The sequence below is a fragment of the Lotus japonicus genome, chromosome 1 (genome assembly GCF_012489685.1).
Source record: "Lotus japonicus ecotype B-129 chromosome 1, LjGifu_v1.2".
NCBI classification, from domain to species: Eukaryota; Viridiplantae; Streptophyta; class Magnoliopsida; order Fabales; family Fabaceae; genus Lotus; species Lotus japonicus.
The window spans coordinates 98,673,678-98,698,224 of record NC_080041.1 but is presented as its reverse complement, the minus strand read 5'-3'; the positions used below and the strand labels follow the sequence as shown (position 1 = coordinate 98,698,224).

Here is a 24,547-nt window from a genome sequence, read left to right as displayed (position 1 = left end):
GCTTCTCCTAAAACCTGCATCTCCAAACTCTCTGATCGACAAAACTCCGGAAAAAGATCTTCATCCAATAAAGACCTCTCATCACAACCAACAAAAGATGGATTCCCTGAAAACTCATCCAAGAAGAGAGTCTCCTCACCAACCTGAAAGGAATCAGAGGCCACCAACTCGGGAAATAGCACATCTATTGGATTCCTAGTATCTTGATCAACTTCCCTATCAAACTTAACCATATCAACTTCCTCACCAACAATCGGAGACGCATCCTTCCTCTCCCCCAACAACACATCTCGCCAGGTTCGAGTAGAAGCATTTCCAATCTTCTGAGAAGCCAAACAACGCGAAGAGGTGCCTCTTGTCACCGTCTTCCGAGGGGGTTTTGCCAAAGTCACAGATAAGGATGCCCCACCCACTCTAATATTATCCAAACATTTGATCGCCTCAACCGCAACCTTAAAAATAAATTCACAAAAATAAATATTATTTATGAAATTCCACATTTAAATATATAAACAATTTTGTTGCCAAGTAAGCTCACGAGTGTTAGTTAGTTAATGACAATAACTCAAAAAATATTGAATTAAGATTATTCTATAAAAATATTGATTAATATTATGCTCAAATATATCTATGATTTTCCAAGTGAAATAATAAGTAACTATTAATTTTAAATAACTATTAATTTTATCATCAAATATATTGAATGTTTTAAAACACAAAATTACTTAAATAACAAAATTGATATTATCATTAAATACAATTATAATTTTTCAAATCAAATAACAACTAGCTAATAATATTGTCATTAAATAAATTTAATATTTTTTAACACAAAATGACTCAAATATCATTACTTAATATTATCTTTAAATTCGTTCAAAAAAATTATTATCCTTAAATACATATATGACTTCTCAAGTCAAATAATAACGAACTACTAATATTATCATTTTTTACATCGAAAAGATAAATTACACTCTATAAGCATCAATTCCTGGACTTCCCCCACCCAACTCACATGTCCCCTAGCTCTTACCACTTGAGTTATCTTTCGGGGACACTACTAATATTATCATTAAATACATTTAAGATTTTCAACAAAAAAGTGAGTGAAACAATTAATTAAGATTATCCTTAAATACATATAAAACTAAATATTAATATTATCATTAAATATATGTAATATTTTCAACATAAAATGACTCAAATAATAATTAATTAAGATATCCTTAAATATATTTATTTAACTGACAACAAACTTTCTATTATTAAACATTTTTAATGATTTTCAATACAAAAATAACTCATATTATAATTTTTCAACTCAAATAATAACTAACATCTATTATTTACATTAAATACATTTAATATTTTTTAACCGATTTGAATCCTTTCATGTGACTAGATAATGTGTAGACTTTTCTTCTTGTAACCAAAAATAAAAGATAATGCGTAAATGCCAAGTGAAATATTGTGTTTATCGCTCTTTTAATAAATATTTAAAATGTCTCACATATTTAATTAATACACATAAAAAAAGAAATAAACACAAAAAAATGTTGATGATGGCACATAAAAGAGTTTACACATGAAATGATTATTTTAATCATTTTCCAACAAATATCAGTGATTAGTTATGATTGTCATTTATACTCTCAACTCTAATGTTAACATTAGATACATTTAATATTCTTCAACCCAAATTAATGATTAGTTAATATATTATTATCATTAATACCATTAAGTGAATTCTTAATACTTCCTCTGATCCATATTACAATTTCAATAGAGCATTAATTATACTTTATCAATTGTATCCTTCATTTATTGGCCGCTCTTCCTTTATTGGCGGATGATTACCGTGACACCTTGTTTATGAGGCGTTAGCTGTAATCTTTGTTTGTTTTTCTTTTTTTAAGCTGTTGTTTACCAAAAAAAAAGAGATAAAGGGTAAAAGAGGAAGTTAGATAGCAATTTTAATAAAAACAAGAACATTAATTGCTATTTCTTAATACCTGTGAAACAATCTTAAAATATCAGTTATATAGGAACGTAAGGAGTACTATACTTTTAACGGGATTGAGAGAGAATACACCATCAATACGAATTGCGGTGAAAAGTTTTTCAAATAAAATGTCATAATTGATTCATGTGTCAATGTCCCTCTTTGCTCTTTTTGTGTGTTTCACCAACTCAACCTTCGCTGATTATTTTTTCACGAAGCTCAATGTTAGGTTTCACCTACGGTGGGACAGTTTCATAATTTAAAATTATAAAAAATGTCACCGTAGCTTTTCCGTTAGTTTTTTATGGAATCCGGATAGAAAACCAATTCTACAAACGAAGGTATTCATCGGGGAATGTCAATGGGTGCGTGTGGGCATGGGTAGTACCAGTGTTCTGAAAATCGGACCGGACCGGTTCAATCGAGAACCGGACCATTGGCCGGTTCGGTCAGGGTAATTAAATCGGAGATTACTGAACCAGTCTCAGGACCGACGAACCATTAGAACCGGGAAAACCGGTCTAAACCGGTTGGTCAACGGTTTGAGAAAAAAATATTTTTAGAATAAATTTTGTCCTCACTATGGGTTGAACCCGGGACCTTGGAGTTCCAAAAAGCTTTGTATACCACTAGGCCACAAGTTCTATTGGGATAAATTGTGTGTATTTTTATATTTATTATAAGTACATAGTGACTGAGGAAACAAATCTTGCATTCAAGGCACATATTTAACTTAAGTAACAATTTTTAATAATATATGCATATTGCTTAACATATATTTGTTTTTATTTATCAAACATTAATATATATTTTATATTATATTTTTTATTTATTATTATATAGAAGAAAAATAAATTTACAAGTATGTACATATTAATGACATAAACTAAGTAATAATTTGAGTAAAGTTGTAATATTATATTTATTTTATTTTTATATTTAATAAAAATTATTTTATTATAATTTATCAATAAGCTATTCATTATTCACTAAAATAACATATATTATCTATATTAATATATATGTAATATATTGTTTATATTACCACGATCGAACCGCGGTTTGACCCCGGTTCGACCTTTGAACCTTGAACTTGTGCCTCGACCGGTTTGATGACCGGTCCGGTTTTCAGAACATAGGGTAGTACACATCCATCACCCGCTTCGAAGTTAAAAATGCATACTCGTACCCGCTCCATACCCATATGGATATCCATTAAGTGAGTTTTTAACGGATTTTATAATATCAGTGGATATCCATTGACACCCATGAACATATATAGATTCACATATATTTATTTAAATGAAAATAATATTCAAAATTAAATTCAAGATTAGACTTGAGACATACATGAAGGCGAATATTTTTTTTTAACCTTTTTTGAGTCTAAGAGATTCTTTTTACCATTACTATTGTACAAGTTTACTTGAAGAGAATTATAATCCCAACACAAAGTCATTAAATATTAGATTTAATATACACCTCTTGCTATATATATATGATATTTTAATTTTTTTATATATCAAGTAGGTATTCATGGGTACGAGTACCTCAATATCCATACATGTCCCAATAATAAATGAATAGTGAAAATATCAATTAAATAAATCTGTGGATACCCGTGGGTGTAAGTAATTTTACCCATAGCGGGTATCCACTGGTGTGGGTAATTTTGACATTCTATCGAAAACGCATAAAGCAATTAATTTTTGTTGGGAATAAGAATCGTGAAAATGATATATGTGAGGAACCAAATGTGAAATTAAACAAAATCTTACCCGAGAAAGGAAAAAAAGAAACACATGCGTTGCACGTGCTAGCATGTAAGCTCGGTGAAGGTTAACACGCACGCCTCGTTCGTGCCAAATTCTCAGACACGCTCGTCTTCGCACACTCGACACGAGCGAGAGTTCCCTAACCTCGCACGCTCGCCTATCCCACGCCGGCGCCGGACCTAACCCTTTCCCGTCGCCGGCTCCGCCGTTGCCGCTTCTTCCTCCCCCGATCTCCTGCTACCGGATTCCTCTCTCTCGCCATCGATCCGCGCCGGACCTCCGCCGGTTGCCGGGAATTTCGGTACCTGACGGAGTTCTGAAGAAACTTGGCGATGAGAAGATGGATCTGCCATGGAATTTTGTCAAATGAACCATGTCATCGTTCTGGAAGGTAACCTCAAGCTTAAATTGCATGAATCTACGATTATTCTGGTGAATTGAGTTAGATAAGACAAAAATTGCATGAAATTGAATGAATCTACGGTTATTTATAGCATATAGAAGATTGAAGTTATTCAGGAGAAGAGAAAATGGTTACTGATGGGGTTAACTGTTGTATTTTTTGTTTTGCAGCTTGTGAAATTCCTTATGATATGAGGAATTTTAGGTTTGAAATGGAGGGAATCCATTAATTTTGATGGTGTTGGTCATAGTGGAATAATTTTTAATTGAAAAATTTAGGGTTCAGAGTGGAGATTATGGCAACTGATATGCAGAGGTTTGTTGGAACAAGTGAGGATGATGAAGAAATGGGAATGGGTGTGAAGGATGAGGATGAGGATGATGATGATTATGATGAAAATGGTGAGGATGGAAATGCTCCGGGGATGATAGAGATTGATGATGGGAATGGGATACAAACTGCCCCAGGTGACAACAGGTTTCAACAACACCAGCAGTTTCAAGAGCTAGAAGAACCAGGGGGAGGTGCTCGAAGGTCTAGGCCGCTTGAAGAGAAAGAAAGAACAAAGCTAAGAGAGAGGCGCCGGAGGGCTATCACTGCAAGAATCTTGGCAGGGCTTCGCAGGCATGGCAATTACAATCTTAGAGTTAGGGCTGACATAAACGATGTCATTGCTGCTCTAGCAAGGGAAGCTGGATGGGTGGTTCTTCCAGATGGCACTACTTTTCCCTCAAGATCTCAGGTAGTTATCTGTCAAAGACTTGAGCTACGTTTTTCTGATTCTGAAACTAATATTTAGTTTAGTTGTATTGTGTGAGTCTGTGACTTTTGATGTGCATCTGCAGGCATCATGTGCGGTTTCCCTATTAGTGGGGGGACTATGCCTCACTATTTTGTTTTCCCCCCTAATGTTTATACTTTGAGAAGTCCTTATCAACATTTCTTTTGGAGGGCTCTATTGTTGAGAAATTATTACAATTTATCCGCAGTTTAGGCATTAACTCTTGGTACTTGTTATATAGTCAAGTTCCTTGCTTATTAGCTATGTAATGTTAAACCAATATATTTCAAATGTCTTATTACAGTTGTTTATCTGCCAATTTCAGTTCTGACAAATCTCAGAAAAACTCCCATGTTGGAACCTTTTCTTTTCAACCTTACAGGGTCAAAGGCCAGATGGTGGTAATTCTGCACCTGTCACTTCATCTTCCCAAGTGCCTTCACAACAAACTCCATCTGCTTCACTTAGGGGAGTTGCTTCTGGTTATGGAAGCCCTTTAGAGTATAATGCATGTCAAATGAAAGGTGTCTTTATGCCAGCTCCATCTCCTTATGATCTATCCTCAAGTTCCCGATCGCAAACATCTATAGTGGGGGATGGAGAAACACAAAGAGACAATATTCCTGGGATTGGTGGTTCAATGAATAGTGTTGATGAGAAGCAGGTATTTGATAACGTATTTGACCAACATATTGATTTCTTATATAATTAAGTTCTTCTGGTTTCCGTGATGATAGGCTGATTGTATGAACTTGCTACATGATAATTTATTGCTATATCAGTATCTAATTCTCCATCCCTGCTTGTTTAGAAGCAGAGCATGTTAAATGAGAATGGCCTTGAATGGATAAATTTCATAACGAAAATCTAACATCTTAACTGATTCTGTAAAATCTATCAGTGCTATCGCTGCGACCCCCTCGACCACTTTTGCAATTTCTTAGAGTTTTTCTATTAGTCATGTGAAAGACCCCTATTACTAGGGTATATGTGTATAGAACCTGGTGGCTGGTATTATATTGCAAAGAATAGAGAATAATTCCTCTAAGGTCTGGACCTCCCTGCCCTAAGGCCACGATTCTCACAAAATAACTATTTATCTCTCCCTCTCAACCCCTCTTCTTAATTATAAACAGCATACCTTATTTCTTCTGACTATGTCAGCCCAACTAACCTAACTAACTAACTTCCTTTTATTTTGCATATAATTTCAATGTGGTGTCTTTAGAAGATGAATCTATTGGAATTATTTTCATACCTTCTAATCATTTGCAGATTGCTGACATGCCCCCAAGATTACCAGAGCGTGATTTGGCTGGTACCCCATATGTTCCAGTTTACGTGATGCTACCCGTAAGCACTATTATTTCACCCTTATTTTTCATTAATTTTTAGAAGTTCTGTTTATTGGTTTTTTAAAATGCTTGAAGTAGTTCTACTTAATATATTTTGTTGTTTTTAAAATGCTTGAAGTAGTTCTACTTTTCCGGGTAGTGATGAAGATGCCATTCGAGGGTTGGCCGCAGAACTTAAAGAAAAATTTCCTTCTATTTGTTAGGACCTTTGCGCTTTCTCTTGGGTGTTTGTTTGTGGTCTTTGGGTGGCTTTGTGGTTTTGTTTTATCCATTCCCATTGCATTGTACCTTCTTTTGATTTCTAATGAATAATCTCTTTTGCGCTAAAAAAAAAAATTGTTGGTAAATTTATATGTAACTATTAAAAGAAAAAATGATTTTCTAGAGGAAGTAGTTTATGTAAAATTTGATTTAACATTATATAAGATATTCTATCTATACTATTGACAGTTGGGGGTGATCAATATTAAATGTGAGCTTGTTGATCCGGATGGTTTGCTAAAGCAGCTGAGGGTATTGAAATCAATAAATGTTGATGGTGTTATGGTTGATTGTTGGTGGGGAATAGTGGAGGCCCATGCTCCGCAAGAGTATAATTGGAATGGTTACAAGAGGCTCTTTCAAATGGTGCGTGAGCTAAAGCTTAAGCTGCAGGTGAGTTTTATAAGCTACTTCAATCAGTGTGGGTTTCTCTCTTGCTGATTCAATTCTGGCTTTGATAGTGGCTTATCCCATTGACACTTGGGCAGGTTTTGATGTCTTTTCATGAATGTGGAGGTAATTTTGGTGATGATGTTTGTATCCCATTACCCCATTGGGTTGCTGAAATTGGTAGGAGCAATCCTGACATATTTTTTACTGATAGAGAAGGAAGACACAACCCTGAATGTCTTTCTTGGGGAATAGATAAGGAACGGGTTTTAAGAGGTCGGACTGCTGTGGAGGTAATAATGACATGATAAACAAAATGACTACCATCACAACAACAATAACAATTATTTTTCTAACTCCTCCTCCTACTATTATCAGTGTTGTTATTGTTAGGTGCTATTAGTAAGAAATGAATTTTGATATATGCTTAATAAGAAAACCATCTGTTGGACATTCTTAAGCCAAGTTTAAAGTACTTATTTGAAGAGTAAAAATATTGAAAGCTGAAATCCATCCTATGTACATATTATGGTGTTAGTCTTAAATTACCTTTTTTTCAAATAAAATCCATGTGAATATATATCAGATGCTTTTCGAGGATAGGATGGATGAAGAGTTTCCTATTTTATGTTATGGCAGTAAAATTAAGGCATGTAATTTATATACATTTTTGTAGGTTTATTTTGATTTCATGAGAAGTTTCCGGGTAGAGTTTGATGAGTATTTTGAGGATGGTTTCATCTCCATGATTGAAGTTGGATTAGGTCCGTGTGGAGAGCTTAGATACCCATCTTGTCCTGTAAAACACGGGTGGAGATATCCTGGCATTGGTGAATTCCAGGTAAATAGTTTTTGTTTATAGAGAGAATTATGGATAATTATTTTCTGAAGTGTATCATAGTTTAGTTAGCTAAATCTTCCAATTTTCAGATTTAATTTTCATTGCAAATGCTTCCTCAAATATCTCTACTTCTGTGAATTATTTTAGCCACGTAAATCCTTAATCTGTTGGGCCCAAAATAATAAGAAAAAACACTTATACAGAGACATATCATAGCTTCAAAGAAAATTGTTTTGTTCTTCTGCACTCTGTTCTTTTTCTTGCCTTGTCTTTTGTTTTTGACATTCAGTTTAGGAGTGGGCTCGTCATTCAACCTCTATTATACAGGGACTTCTTTTAGTCTGTTGGTATTAAGCATTGAATAATACTGGTAAGGAGAAGTTGCATAGTTTTCATGTCACACAACACAAGTATAGCCGGTGGATTATGCTGTCTGTTTTTCTGTTGATATCCTTTTGCCCGTGCATGTACCTGAGATCTCTTTCTAACCACTTTGCTCATCATCTTTCTCACTTTGTGTGCAGTGCTATGATCAGTACATGTTGAAAAGTCTTAGGAAAGCAGCAGAAATAAGGGGGCACTCTATCTGGGCTAGAGGGCCAGATAATGTGGGTACCTATAACTCTCAGCCACATGAGACAGGTTTCTTTTGTGATGGGGGTGATTATGATAGCTTCTATGGCAGGTTTTTTCTTAATTGGTACTCTCAGGTTTTAGTTGATCATGGAAACCGGGTACTCTCCTTGGCAAAATTAGCTTTTGAGGGTTCCTGCATAGCTGCAAAGGTAAGTTAATGAAAAAGAAGATCATGATTTGAAGAAAGTTCTGTTCTTTAAATTTCAAAGGAAGCTTATTCGATTGTTTTCTGCATCTGAACCTTAAGGATTTGTCTTACAGCATTAGGAATTTTAAATTGATGCCGTCCTTATCTTGTAAGTGGTATTGCACAAATATAGCATCATGTTAGATAATTTCTGATAACACATTTTCAGCTCAAAACATCTCTGCACTCTGCAGAGTGTTACTTTCTTGAAAGTTTTTACAGAAAACAACACTTCCTTAAAATTTTCAAATATGTGATTTGTTCTTGAATTTTACTTTCCCTTAATTTAAAAGAAGTTTTAATTCGAGTTTTTCAAAATGATTTTTTTACCATGACCAAGGAATTTTCTTTTGTAGACTGATATTTCCAAGTAAAACTTTTTCATATACAAAATAGTATTTTCTGCTCCCAGGCCCAAAATATCAGAAGGAAGAAAATTCTTTATCTAAAATTAATTCTACAGTAATGCTTTCCCTATTTGACTAGGACTTATCCATGTGTAGGTTTAAATTTAGTTTTTACAGGTGTGTGTGTGTTCTAGCCTCGAACAGTCTCTGATGTATTTTAATTTCTATACAGCTATCAGGTATTTACTGGTGGTACAAGACTGCCAGTCATGCTGCAGAATTAACTGCTGGGTATTATAACCCATGCAATCGTGATGGCTATGCTTCAATTATGACTATGCTAAAAAGAAACGGAGTTAGCTTAAATATTCCTTGTGTTGACCTTCAGACGTTGAACCAACATGAGGGCTTTCCAGAGACATTTGCAGATCCTGAGGGATTAGTCTGGCAAGTTAGTATACCTAATCATTGCTAAAAAATTATCTTTTGTCTGATTGGTTTCTTAAAGCTTAAATAAGTAACTGTGAAGAACTTATTAGAATAATATAACTTTGTTGGTTTATTATGGACAAATTTTCTATATGCAAAATCTAGTTTTAGTATTGTACTCGTATAATTTAAAGTACAGATCATGATTGTGTGTTGCAGGTGTTAAATGCTGGGTGGGATGTTGGCCTACCAGTTGTCAGTGAGAATGCGCTTCCTTGCCTAAACAGAGTTAGCTATAACAAGGTTTTGGATAATGCCAAGCCTATGAATGATCCAGATGGAAGACACTTTTCATCGTTTGCTTACCCGAGGCTTAGTCCACTTCTTATGGAACGACAGAATTTCATAGAGTTTGAACGATTTGTCAAGAGAATGCACGGTAAGTTTAATGGATAAAGTTCCAAATGTATCTTTAGGCTCTTGCTGAATTGTGGAAATATCTACTAAGGAAATAATACCTGGAATTGAATGGTCAATTATGCGTCATTAGGGATATTTCTACTCCATACTTGGGATTCCAATTAGCAAAATGACTCAAATTTCTTACTACTTTTTTATTGAACTACGGATTTCATTGTTGTCACACACTAATATTATGCTTTGATCCCCATGCATTGCACATACAACACCCAATTACTACTAGTTACAACATAAACTTTTTATCTGATTGGGATTATTTTGCAAGTAATAAATATGAAATAAGTATATCAGAGGTGCACTTATTTTAATGTAATCCTCCTTTTCTGTTGGACTAAGTTTTTGGGGGGTTGAAACTTGAAGTTGAACTTCACATAACGGCAAAAAATGTTGACTAGTTGCTATGTTGGGGGATGATGATAATCATGGTTGTCAAACGCGAGCCAAGACTCGGACGAGCTTACGATTCTTCATAGCAAAGTCGAGTTAACTCGGATGCAGACTCGTTTTTTCCTTGACTTGGTCAGAATCAAATAGATTCGCGATTCCGCTCTGAGTTTACGAGTCTAAAGAGAAATCTGATTTTTACCTGAAACCTGACCTAAAATGGCTGAGTTTTTATTAGCAGGGTATGTTGGACCTTTTTTTTAGTTTGGAACCATATTGGAGCTCATAAAAGAATAGTGACCTGAGAGGGAGAGAGAGAGAGAGAGAGCTGCTCAGCCATTATAGCTGCCCGCCACCTGGACTTGCTCCTCCTCCGCTAGGGTTTTTCTCCACCAAGAGACAAGTGCTCCGTCACCTGGAGCTGCTCCACCCCCAGTGAACATTCAGTTTGTGTTGCTGGACTGCAATGCCCTCCACCATCGTCTTTCAGCCTTTTTTACTCCTCTTTACATTTGTTATATTTTTCTCCCCTTCACATGCCGCTGTGTTCTTGTATTTAGTTTTAGGAAACCCAAATTTGTACTATTTAGTGTTTCTATTTGTTCTCCTCCTTGCTGTCTCACAGCGGCTGAGTTGCTCTGTTTTTGTTACTTTGTTGTTCTATTTGTTGTTACATTGGTTGTTTATGTATGCTTTATGAGATGTCTAAGTAATATTTCACTCTACTATTGCGGTTCGTTGAAATTTTGCTTTATTATGATGTTGGATGTTGAATTTATTTGGTTAGTGTCTCTTTGATGGTCCTACTAGGTTATCTTTGTACACCCTAACATGTTTTATTAAGTACTTTCATTTTTGGTAGACTCGTATGTCATATGAGTTGAGTCTACCTACCCAAAACGAGTCTATCTAGACTTGGTAGTCTGACAACCTTGATGATTAAAGTTAAGCTTTTGAGTTTATTACTGTCTTTTCTCTCTGCAGGGGAAGCTGTTCTTGACCTTCAGATTTAACAGTATAACAGCAGAGAGAATCTGGAAGAATTTGTACTTAGTTTTACCAACGAAATGGTTGGGTTATCCTGTTACAGATTAGGTGAATAGGATTGTTATTTTCTGTGGCTCTGGCTAGTTGTTAGTTAATTAGGATTTAGGATACATTTTTGGGGGGGGGGGGGGGGGGGGGTCAAACAACCCATCCGAATCTGGATGTAAAATTTGTCCATAAATGTGCAAACTCATAGAAGTCTGTATTGGCCACTGCACAATGATCTGTATTATTTCTGTACTTGCTAAATTATATCAGTATAGTGGACTATCAATTTAGATGGAGCAGATGGCACTGTAAATTTGCATTCAACTCATGGATCTGATTGAAAACACGGCAAACTCGAGACATGGAAACGTAGAGTTTTGAGATTACCAATCAATGTCATTTGCAAAGAAAGTTATAAATAGAATGTTATTGGGAATATTATATATAATATTTGATTTTATTATATCTATATTGTTTGAAGCCAATTTTGGTAGGAAAATTGGAAATTTCTTGTAGTGAAAGCTAATTGAAAATATATTGTGCCTCGGAACAATTATAAAAAAGATCGGAAATGAAGGAAGCTACTTGTAGGCATAATAAACTCTTTCTCAAAAGTTACTCTTAATTTATTTTTCTTACATCACTTTGGGAGTATTTTTTTAAAATGAAAAACTAGAATCTACAATGTTAGTTGAATTTGAATAACTAATTGTAAATATTTTCATAGTTTACGATAAAAAAATTAATATCAAATTTTAGGGAGGGATGAAAAATAAATTATTTTTGTATGTTTATACTTTAAATTGATAGATATTTTACTTTCCCATTAAAACTTTTATAACCTCTTATCGTAGAGTTGATAGTACAACTGATAGATAATTGAACTCCTTAAGTATCTAGTTCGACGTTTAATTTCTAGGTGGTGCGTATGGAGAAGTATTTGTTAGGAGAGACCTACCACTTAACGTGATCTTAAAGTCTCGGGGATTAGGGTTATGAGAATACAAACTAAACAAAAGAGCTGATGAGTTGTTTTCTTTTTTGGTTTTCTTTTTTCGGTATATCGGAAAGATAAATTGCACCCGACAGGAATCGATCCCTAGACCTCCCCCTGCCCAACCCTTATGTCCCAGCTCCTACCACTTGAGTTATCTTACGGGGAAAACTTATTTGGTTTTCTGAACTTAGTATTCTCTTTTTTATTAATTAAAATTTATAATTTTTTAAGTTTTCCTCTCAAATAAGTCCTTTATATTATTTTAAACTTAAAAAAAGTCCTTTATTTGAAGAATGGAAAAAAATTGAGCACGTGGGAATATATATATTTTTTCTTAATAGAAAACACGTAAGAAACGGACACCAATAAATAACTACGCCTGTAACAGCTTACAAACACGTGGAAATGATGGTGACCTCTTGGCTATTGTGTCATTTGAGACAGTTTCAAAACAGTCTCAAATGCAATCAATAAAGGCATGACACGTGTTAATTCTATTTTTTATTTTTTATTTTTAGCAGTAACTAGATATTCAATCTTTTAACACCAACATTTTACTAAACTAAATTTTAGTCCCAACTAATCTACATTATTATACTTTCTTATCAAGATATCATAAATTATGATTTAACCCATAACATTTATCAAATTATATTTTAAATCTTCAGCAATCAATATTTTATGTTATATTTCAAAAACCATCACAAATCTTGACTTTGTAACTGTTAGTTCAAAAAAAAAAACTTAATAACCGTAAAAATCAATTCAACCACGTTAAAAAAAAAACTTCATCCTTAAAATCTTTTGCCGCCACCTCTCGCCATCGCCGCTTGCCGCAGACCGCCGCTGGTGACGCTAGCCTTTCGCCTACAAATCCTCTCGCCATACGCGCCTCTCGACTTGTTGCCGCTGTCATTATTAGGTCTTGGATGCGGCGAGCGGTGATCTTCGGCGAACGACGAGCGTCAGCCGTCTGCGGCGAGCGGCACTCTGCGGGGCGTACATCGACAGACTGAGGAAGAAGATGATGTTCACGATGAAAATACGTTTTTTTCACGGTCGAAATTATAATTTATTACATCTTGAGAAAAAAGTATAATAATGTAAATTAGTTAGGACTAAAATTTAGTTTAGTAAAATGTTGGGGCTCAAAGATTGAATATCTTATGACTAATTATGGTATGTTTTGTTTGAGTACATTGAAAAACACATTTAGAATCATCTTCATGGAAATACTTGGACACACGTCTCCAACCCATTTATCCTCACTACGACTTGAGCTATAATTTACGGAATAAAAATAGTAAACATGGTATATTTTTTTTTGCTACATAAAACATGATATATTTAATAATCCCCCATAAATAAATTTTATATTTGTTATGCACTTGAACTTGAATAATATAATTATATGAAAGTTTATTCAATAATAATGACTAAACACATTTTGAAATTTCTACTTAGTTAAAACGGAGAGAGAGAAGTGTGACATGTGTACTCTCAAGGCCTTCTTTTACTATATGGGTTAGCCTTGCAAGTAGTGTTCCTCGGCCACCATGAATACATGGTCCATGATACACTCGATGATCTCATCGCATAAAGGCTCCCTGCTTCGTTCAACTCACGCAAACCTAATTTCGTTCCTCTTGTTCCTCTTGTTCGTTCTCTCAAGGTTTGTCTCGATTTTCTCTCACTCCTTCATACAATCTGATTAGGTTTAATCTTGTTTGTTATACTGTCTGTGTTTTCGTAGTCAATTATACGTTCAGTTCTTTCCCCTATCAATTTCGAAAATTTCAATTGCAATTCCATTATCCTGTCTCTGTCTGTCTAGATTTTCGTTGTTAATTTTACTGGTTCAATTATTCTGCTCAACGCGTTCACTAATTTTGATTCTTTCCCAAATTTTGTCATTTAGGGTTATGTTTTAGTTTGATATTATTAGGGTTTGTGATTTTATTTCCAATGTTTTGCTCTATTGTTTTCAACAGATGCAAATCTTTCTACGAACCTTGTCCGGTGACTACATCCCTGTCGAGGTGAAGGGTTCTGATTCCATTGACACCATCAAAGCTAAGATCGAAGAGAAGGAAGGCATCCCAGCTCATATGCAAAGGATTATCTTTGACATCCACGACGTCCCCAAGGAGACCTTGTCACTGAGAACCATCAACCTTGACGACACCATTGACACCATTGATAATGTGAAGGCCAAGACGACCACCAACAGTCAAGTGAAGAAAGCCGGAGGAGAAGAAGAAAGCACAGAGATAGAGCCAAACAAACTTGCTGATGATGATGATGATTCTGATGATGATGATGATGAAGAAAGCACAGAGATAGAGCCAACCAAACTTGCTGATGATGATGATGATTTTGATGATTCTGATGATGATGATTCTGATGCACGTACTGAATGTAGTATTTGTGGATGTCGCTGTGGATGTGGTAGTTTTCTTAACCCTAATAGGGTCTGTCCCGATCACTATGAAGAATTAGATCATACTCTTACGTGTCTGGAAGACAGTGACGATCCCAATGACAAGATATTGTATCTAAAGCGTAAGGCTCAGTACGATACTATGATTTTTTATCTTTCGTAAGGCTGGGAAGCAGTTGGAGGATGGCAGGACTTTGGCAGATTACAATATCTAGAAGGAGTCAACCCTGCATCTTGTCCTGCGCCTTTGTGGTGGTTTCTCAAGTGTCAAAGCGCTTTCCTCTTCTGTGTCAGTTCCCTTTGTGCCGGTTTCCTTTTGTTTCTTTTATCCCAAATCCAGTCTTTGACTTGTAGTTTGCAGCCCCTGTATAGTGGCTGTAACTATGTTCTAATGTTTGTGAACCTGCTTTAATGATTTCATTCCCTTATGTTGAACTTTTAATAGAGTAATGTCATGCTTGTGTTTCATCTAATGTCATGCTTGTGTTTCATCTAATGTTGTTGTCTCTTTTCTTTTGGTTTGTTGCTGGTTTTTGTATGCTCATTTAGCAATTGGTGCTGGCATTATTAACTTCTTAGTGTTGAGACCAAAAAATGTATCATTCCAAATTGCTATGAACCAAAATGTAGTTGCCTTAGCAAAACCAAATTAAGTTTTGAAGGTAGATCTCTTGGAGTAGATAACTATTGCTAAATATATAACTAGTAGTAATAATCTTAACACTATGACTTGCAGGCAAATGTGTTGAGTTTTCCAATATAACTTCCTTTCTGTTAGTTTGGCATCTAAACATGAAGTCCTCAGTTTAGCTCTGCAGATTGTGCTCTTTTGTGGTAGTTGAAATTAACACTTCAAATATAAGATATATGCCCTCTTTCCTTTTCATTCTATAAGATATATTCCCTTGAAGATATCAATAACTCTCAAGATTTGATTGTGACATGTTCAGGATGATTGAAATTCTTCAATTAGAATTGTTAGACGTACTGGACGCGTTATGCATTAGACGATATAGTCTTGGAAGTTTCCTTCATATACACAAGCATACATGCTCAAAACTCATCTGACATCTCTAATTAGGAACGGTCTCTTAATTTGACCAATTCTACATGGGGATATCAGGTTTTCTCATAAATTTTACATTCTGTTACCGGGGAGTCTCTTAATGCAGTGAGGAAGAGTCACGGTGTATGTGTGTTAATTTTTTGTATACAATGGACAAAATAGCAGTGATGTTGAATGAACTAATCTAGGGAATAGGGATGGCAATGGGTAGGGTTTGGGTAGGGTACTATAGTACCCATTCCTCTACCCGCGTTTTCAAAAAGTACCCGTACCCATCCCCATACCCGCGTGGGTGGCAACCCGGATGCCCGTCCCGGTACCCTGTGGGTACCTATATGCCCGTACCCGTTACCCACAATTTAGCTAGCGAAAATTTAACTTTCTTCATTAAAAAATCAAAATATAAATTTTATTATAAAATAAAAAGCATAAATTAAAAATACAAACGATTATCCGAATGTTTAAGAAGTAAAATAATTGGAATAGGTATAAATTTTATATAAAAAAAATAAGCGAGAGTTGAAGCTTTAAATTTATAAATTTAGATTATTAATAAACTCCTAAAGTTGTCGGTTAATAATTTATTTTAAAAATAAGTGAGAATAATTATGAACTGTATATATAATATTAAGACCTCACTAGGAAATTATACTTTAAGTTTATTAAAATATACTACTAATTATGTGTATGCATGTATATGTATAATATGTGTGCGGGTATGGGGCGGGTTGGGTACTATAGTGCCCATACCCGCACCCGTACCCATTAATTTTTGGGGGTATTTACCCATACCCAACCCCATACTCATCTAGCGGGTTTTTACCCTACCCGTTGTGGGTATTTTTTGCGGGTACCCAATGGGTATTGGACCCATTGCCATCCCTACTAGGGAATATTATGGATCAGACTCTCATTTGGTACAAGGTAAAAAGATGCAGAAAGTTATGTCACTAATCCTAATGGCACTACTTTACTTTGGGTTAACGATGTTTTTGGTCCAGATGAAAAAAGCGAGATTTAATTTTAGTCCCTCATCGAAAGAAAGTTACTAAAAGATCTTGATGTTTGGGAAATAACTCACTTTTAGTCCTCATATGAGGCTTAACTCCAACAACTATGCCCCATAAACGCATAACACTTTACTTTTCTTAATAGTTTAAGTAATTTAAGAAAGACTGCAAAGAAACTCTCAATTTTCCAGTTACATACTTATAACAGAATTGTGATGATGATGATGATGAACTTTTGAATTAGTAGACTACATTCGACACACCGGAAGGAAATGATTCTGTTGCATTGGATCTTAGCTCGATGGGAAAAGGCGAGGCTTGGGTTAATGGACAAAGCATTGGTCGTTATTGGATTATGTTTCATGATTCCAAGGGCAAACCCTCACAATCACTGTAAGTTAATCCACTAGAAAACCATTAAATTCAATCTTGTTAATTGTTGTTATAAAGATTTTCTAGCTCATATTGTTTATATGCTCTAACTAGAATCACGGTGCTGAGATAGTACTAGTTAATGCTGTCAATGTGTTATGGTGGTGCAGATATCATGTGACTCGGTCTTTCCTTAAAGACAAAGCAAACAACACTTTGGTTTTGGTGGAGGAAGGTGGTGGGAACCCTCTTCATATCTCCATCAACACTGTTTCAGCACTCACAGATTTACATGATAACTTTTCTAAATTATCACTCCCTTCCTCCGTTTAGTATTGTTTATCATAAAGAAAGAAAACACATATAAATCACACACATACAGAACCTGTTTCCTTTCAAGGCTAGAATGGGAACATTTCTTGCTTGTAACATTATTAAAATATGATTAATATAAAAAATTAGTAATTCATATGATATTTTGTCTCACGTGACAAGAGATGGTTATTTATTTCGAAAGAAGAAAATCTCGTGTTCATTTGCGATCAATCCTCTGAATAGAATTGAAAAGATAAAAGTTAAATTTATTGGATTTTTTCTTATATTTAAGATTTGATAAAAATGTGTCAGACAATTAGTTCATGTTTGATATACAATGAAAATCAGGATGTATATAAACCATATATGGGTACATGTGATTTTTGACCTGCTATAATCAGTCTTAACATGTTTTCTCGGGGCCATTTTAATAAATTAAAAACGATTGGGGTTAATCTCACAAATTGTGTAATGATAAAGGACCTTTTGTTGAGGCGCTTCTGATTCAGCTAAACGATGAAGGAAAACGCTGCCGAGAGAGAGAGTGTGTGTGTGTGCGGGCGTGCGCGTGTGCACACACGGTATAGCCTCAAATATTATATATTCAGTTTCATTTCCAGCATTCAGTTTTGTTTAACTAATGAGAAAACATACAAATTAGCGATTTCTCAAATTTGAAAGAGTTTGACTAGATGGCATGACATCGATGATTAAGCAGATGATATTTGACGATACATAGTATTTGACGTGTTAGCAACTAAAACTACGATTACGAATATGATTCTATATATATACAAAATCCAAGAAAAAATAAAACTACTCCACCAATTCTTTACACATCACCACCAAGGGCCCCCACCAATCGGTCAAACCTCACTTTCCTCAATGCCCTGTAACATGCAGACACTGATTTACTTGTTTACAAGCAAAAACGAGCAGATGCCAGCAAAACGTAAGGTTTTAAGTGTTTGGCTCTGAAGTTGGCTCAAGCGAACATTTGGTCGCTTGAAAGGCGGTTCCCAGTTCTTCCTTCACGTTAAAGAAAGAGTTCGCTAAGCACAGTTCCTCTCCAACTTTTTTACTGTAAATAGTTTCAGTCTCTATAATAAGCTGTTTTTGGCACTTGAAACTCAACATCAGCATTTTGTGGCAGCTGGAAAAATTTTGTGGCGGTTTAAAACCGCTACAAATGTCCAGTGGGGATGGTAATATATGGATGAAGGGCCAAGGGGACCTCATGAAACTTGCAACCCTTCAATGTTGCTATTTATTAATTAAGAGATGATTTATTTTATATCAAATGAAAATAGAAAGTTTGGGTGGTTTAGGTTTTAGTCACCACCTTGATATGCTTTTAGGATTATAAATCGCTTACAAATAAAGATAATAATCCACCATACACAGCAACATATATTTAATCCTTCAAACTTGCCATCTCAAATTGTTCTTGATACATCAGAGTCATAGTTATTTCTCACACTTGCCTCAAACAAGGATACGTAGAGCAGTAGAGGAAACATTTGGCTAATTGAAGAAATTGAATGAACGTGTACCAATTTCTTTAACATAAAACCACTAACCGTAGCTAGTTGATGAAACTAGGCGAAGCTCTGGTTCCCGCAAAAGCCTCAGCATCAATATTCAAGTGCTCATATTGAACTTCAATGGTTGGAATATCAAGCCCAACTCTAGAATTAGAACAAAAAATAAAGAAAACTTATTAGTTTAGTTTGGTTTTAAACCGCCAGATACCATAGCTTTTCTTTTTATTTTGACAGTTGTAATTTTGTGGCGGTTTTGAACCGCCAGAAACAGTAGCTTTGTTTTTTTTTTTTGGCAATTGTAATTTTGTGGCGGTACTCTCGTGCATCACTCGTACCTACCCTCTCGTACTATATAGCATTGCTCTATAAATATTAATAATCTATATTAAATCTGCTGTATAGATGTTGCGATGTTGCACGTGAGAAATTAGTTTTTTTAGAAATGATATGCACTTTAGTTTTCGTCCCTGAAAATGAGAATGTTGTCTCCGGCGCCACTGCATGGATTTGAGCCCATAATGAATCAAATCTAACAACAAAACTGAATATGAAGAGCCTAGTATTGAAGGCTCATCCCACGGGTTCTCCCTTCAGATGCGTTCGCTGCTCCGGCTACCTCCCGACGTCAACGCTTGGAGCGTCGTTGTCAGTCGCCTAGCCTCCGACGGCGACTCGGCCGAGGCTCTCCACCTCTTCTTCTCTGTCACTCGCCGCCTTCGGAAGCCTCCTAACCCCAACGTGGTCGCGGACTTGCGCCTTCCGCTGAATGCCTGCGCCAAGTTGTTGATGAAATGCCACAGTTTGGCTTTGTGCCTGGTGGGTACAGAAACTGAAAACGCCAAGAAGGTTGGCCTCTTGATCAACATAGAAGTTCTTTATGCTCGGATCTATTAGTTTATGAATGGCATGTTCTTCAAGCAACGGGCGCGCCTATCCAAATATTTGAACAAACTATGATATTCAGAAGATAGTTTTCTTTATTATACAAATTGATTATCATTATATGCATGATCAAACTATTAGTTGTTTTATTTAATAAATTGAATAAAATATTTAAACCACATTTTACATGAAGCTTTAATGGGGAATATATGCATGTCACCCCACTTTCGGAAATTTAGTTTCCGAAATATTTCGGAAATAAGGTTTCCGAGCATTTTGTATTAATGTGTACATTTTCAGCTTGCGCGACAGGTAATTCTCTCCAATAGGTGTGTTCTGTTTTTGTATCTTGGGCGTTTCCTCGAGCGCCGCAGTTACGAGCGTCGGGGGCCGTTCTGCGGCGCTTATATCCAAGCGTTGGAATAACCGCCGCAGTATTTAGCGGCGGTTAAAAGCGCAGCAAAACCTGTAATTCATTCCACCTCTGTTTTGCGGCGGTTAGAAGTTCAATAGATCTGTAACAAGAGAAACATGAATCTGAAGAATAAGAAAACAATATAGAAGAATGCAAGAGAAGCAAAAACAGAGAAACTTACAAGAAAAATGATGTATGAATGGAAATGAGAGAAAGTGTGTGTGAGTTTGCAGGAGATAGATGTTTGAGGAACACGCGGTGTTGGTGTTGGTGTAAGAAGCGAAAGGGGGAATGAATTTATAGGATTATTATTATTATTATTGTTACCATGGTAGTCAACCACATGGTGGTCGAATTAGGATTCAAATTATGAATTGGAAGACTTATATCATATATTTTTGTGTATTGAAGATACATATAAAAATTGATTATCAAGTTGACAAGAAGGGAAGGAGAGCTCCACGGTTCTGAGCTCAGTGAGTCCTCCGACGAGCCCTCGCCGGAGAAGACGGTGGTTGGCGGCGGCTTCCGGCGAAGGTTGTCGGAATCAGAAATTTCTTTAGGGGTTTTGCAGCGCACGTCGAGGGGAGTTCCATGGTGTGGTTGGTTTTTCCAAAAACGAAAAGGTTCGCACAAAGCTAGGTCAAAGTTATTAAGTTTCTTATGATCAAGTGTGTTTGGATACCAATTGAACGCAATTTAAGAACATACTTTCATCTCAATTTATTAGAATATTTTCATTCATTTTTCCTCTCGAGGTAATATCAATTTTAAACTAATGTTAATGACTATCCAAACATAGCTAAGTTATTGAAAGTACACACTACACACCAATCATTCAATTCAATCTAATCTCTCTTCGTATCCAATTAAACCTAATTCATACAGAAATTTGAATGATTACATGAATTTTGATATTTTCATTCAGATTGAAACTGAAAAATTAGATTTAGTTTTATGCAAACTCTGTTTACTTCTGAATCTGAAACACCTTGCAAATTGCAATATCTTCATAGCATTAGACTTCTTTTCGGATTTTGATAGTGTTATTAGTTGTTTTGTTTCTTAGCGACCAAGCAATGATACTTTGCTTAAGGTTTGGAACGAGTTGAGCTGAGGAAAGAGACTTTGGAGCAATTGGTGAGGTTTCACAACTGAGGAGGACGCCCGGGGAACTTGCTGGGTTTAGGAGCTTTATTTTGGATTGGACTGGGATGTTGAGCTTGGATGGAGAAATTGGCTAAGGTATGGGTAACTCAGTTTTAGAGTGTCCTTGAGTCTTGCATGTATTTATCGCACTGCCTGCGTTTGAGATGAAGATGTTTATATTGATTGACATTGGATTATTTATTTGCAAAAATGATCCCTATTTAGACTAAAATTGCAAAAGTGTGTAAATGTGAGGGACTAATTTTGCTAATTTTTTCCTAAAGGGACCAAAAGTTCAAAATTGTGATAAGTGAGGGACCAAAAGAACTATTAAGCCTAACATTTTTATCTCCTTCATATTAAGCCAAAGTAAATTAAACTATTATTATAATTCTTGTTTTTAGTAAGAATGTTCTAGCAACATTAATATGCAAGTCCTGTAGATTTGAATCTCCCACTTATTGGAGAAAACGATGATGTGAATCAATTCATCAACTTAACAACATCTAAACCAAAGGCTAGCTTTCGGTCATCCATAAAGTACATTTTTTCAGACACATTCTTCAAATACAATCAAAACTAGTTTAAGAAGGCTTAATCAATTAATTAATCATAATAATCCAAGATGAAATTGCATTTTTTTACCCCATTCAGCAACCCCTTTAAATTAGTCTTATTAACCATGGTATTATGCCGAAAAACTACTTTTTGTAGTCGACGTCGGATGAAGAAACTTCCTTCAGGAAAAAGATCACAAACGTCGAAAGAAATGAGGCATCGTGGATGGAAACTTCGTTAGAAGCTCCGAATAGAAAAATTCTTCATTCAGAGTCTTAATTAAAGTCTCCAATAAGTTAAAGTCTAGCTTCGACAGACTTCCAGGAATCAAAACCTAACAAGCGTACAGTCCAGGGTTTCGTATCGAAACACTGGTCAAAGTCCACAACTTCCACGAGCAAGACATTAATGAGTTTTCATTCCTATCCACAACTTCTAGATGAAAGAAAAAAAAAAGTAAGTCGTAACTCCGACCAGTAAATAAAGTCACAAGTTTCCAATGTTCTGAAAACCGGACCGATCATTGAACCGGTGATGGCACTGATTTAAGGTTTAAAGGTTCAACCGAGGTTAGACCGGGGTCTAACCGTTAATAATATATTAATATTTAAAATATATAGAATATACTAAATATCATTTAATACTAATACTTATTATGTTATTCTTACATTTTTACCCAAATTTGATTTTAATTACATGTAATATTACAATAAGTGAATATGGAGCCAACAAAATAATAAATAAAATGAATGCACCTAGGACGTGTTAATTTTTTCATTGGCCAGGACATGTTAATTAAACATACTATCATGAAATAATTAAAGTTTTATCAAGTTTATATATTCAAAATAAAACAAAGTAACGAACATGTTTCCTAGCATCATATTTTTGTTATACAGTGGTAGGTACAAAATAATTAAAAACATCAGATCCTTTTATGAACGTAAAAACATCAGATCCTTGGTAATGTATATATTGGAAAGTGGTGTTACTATCAAAAAAAGTATATATTGGAGAGTGGTGAAAATTCCAAACCATATTTAATATTTCTCCATTTTTTAAGTTTAGATTGACAATGAAAGTGGAAAGATTGATATTGGGAGGGGAGAATTCTGAAAAGTGAAAAGCTGGTGCGCACGGAAATCGAAATCTGTTGAGAGAGGAGAGTTAAAGAGAGAGAAAAAAACATATTTTAAAATGTATCCGGTTTGACCGCTGGTCTATCGGTTTTTTCGGTTTTAACCGGTTTTAGACCGGTTTGAGCGGTTCAATTCCGGTTTACTTTCCAGCGGTTCCTACAGTGTTTCGGACCGGTACCATGTCCGGTTCCCGGTTAAATCGGTCGAACCGGCCGGTCCGGTCCGGTTTTCAGAACATTGCAAGTTTCACACTTGTGACTTGTGAGTTGAGTTGACTTACAGTAGTTTTGTAATCTTTTGAAATTCTAGACCAGTTTAGAGCATCTCCAATGGTAGTATCTAATGTTAAATATATACTCATATGAATATGAGTATATATTACCATTGGAGTACATATTCAATTCCAACATGATAAAGATGAGTTTGTGGGAATAGATACCCTACACTAGACTTGAAAAGTGAGCTTGTATTTCTTAGATCACCATTAATTACAAATGGTGCCTTTTACTTAATTACCACGTTTCCTGCGAAATTTTTCGCGAATTTTCAATACCCAGCTAATACCTTCGTGGATAACTATTGCTGCGATTTCCAGAAATCGCAGGAAATACCTGCGACATTTTCTGCGATTTTCCCTTCCAAATGCGCTGCAAAAATCAATCCGTGACATTCAATTGACATATCCATTCAGCGGAAGTTTTGGACTGTCACAAAATTTTCATCCAAAACACGTGAATGTGTTTTATGTTTTTATTTTACACACTTCGCGTGTAGCAGTGGTTTTCAACCTCCGCTAAACTTTCCTCTATGTTGGGAAGAGTTACGGCGAGGACCCATGGCCAAGGCCGAGAGGAGACACCTAGGAGATTTTGGACACCACATCTTAACCCAAAACCTTAAGGCATTAGGTTTATGGGTCCATCTCCTTATAAACTCCTCCTCTTGCCCTGACTTCTCCGATGTGGGACTTAACAAGTAAGTTTCTTAGTGGTTTATCTTCTGTGCTCCATGGCATGATGCTTTCACTGGATTTCAAACCATGCTTTCACTGGATTTCAAACCAAGTTTGGTTAATGAACTCCTCACATGCATGAGATGTAATGCAATGTGTGGAGGGATGTCAATTTTACTACTATGGGTCCTTTTTTTTATCAAGTAAATGGTCATTTTGGTCATTGAAGGACATGGGGTCAAGTGTTTGGTAATTGCTGCCACCTTTTGAATTGATAATTAATGATTTTAACATATACTTCCTCCGTTCCAATTTATTTGTTGTTTTAGCATTTGCACACAGTTTAAGAGTTAATCATTACATTAATATTTTCACCAAAATACCCCTATTTATTTTCAT

General features: G+C 35.5%; 3 protein-coding genes across 4 annotated transcripts; all 3 read left to right on the top strand.

Annotated features, from left to right (window-relative positions):
* The first annotated feature begins 3,857 nt into the window (after positions 1-3,857).
* LOC130728256 (beta-amylase 7) lies at positions 3,858-11,774 on the top strand. 2 transcript variants are annotated; one of them, XM_057579652.1, is made up of 11 exons: positions 3,860-4,171; positions 4,354-4,925; positions 5,347-5,628; positions 6,240-6,317; positions 6,770-6,973; positions 7,069-7,263; positions 7,647-7,811; positions 8,336-8,596; positions 9,214-9,432; positions 9,630-9,849; positions 11,259-11,774. In XM_057579652.1, the coding sequence occupies exons 2-11, from the start codon at positions 4,479-4,481 to the stop codon at positions 11,285-11,287; spliced, it is 2,100 nt and encodes a 699-aa protein (XP_057435635.1). In that variant the 5' UTR covers positions 3,860-4,171; positions 4,354-4,478; the 3' UTR covers positions 11,288-11,774. The 2 variants fall into 2 exon arrangements, with proteins under 2 accessions (XP_057435636.1, XP_057435635.1); XM_057579653.1 differs by lacking the exon at positions 11,259-11,774 and having other exon boundaries at positions 3,858-4,171; positions 9,610-9,771.
* Positions 11,775-13,817: 2,043 nt separating this feature from the next.
* LOC130728254 (polyubiquitin-like) lies at positions 13,818-15,219 on the top strand. Its single transcript, XM_057579650.1, has 2 exons — positions 13,818-13,978; positions 14,298-15,219. Exon 2 carries the CDS (start codon positions 14,298-14,300, stop codon positions 14,907-14,909), a length of 612 nt encoding a protein of 203 aa, XP_057435633.1. The 5' UTR covers positions 13,818-13,978; the 3' UTR covers positions 14,910-15,219.
* Positions 15,220-17,016: 1,797 nt separating this feature from the next.
* On the top strand, positions 17,017-17,549 carry LOC130728255 (beta-galactosidase 7-like). Its single transcript, XM_057579651.1, has 2 exons — positions 17,017-17,215; positions 17,365-17,549. Exons 1-2 carry the CDS (start codon positions 17,124-17,126, stop codon positions 17,525-17,527), a joined length of 255 nt encoding a protein of 84 aa, XP_057435634.1. The 5' UTR covers positions 17,017-17,123; the 3' UTR covers positions 17,528-17,549.
* The last annotated feature ends 6,998 nt before the right edge of the window (positions 17,550-24,547 follow it).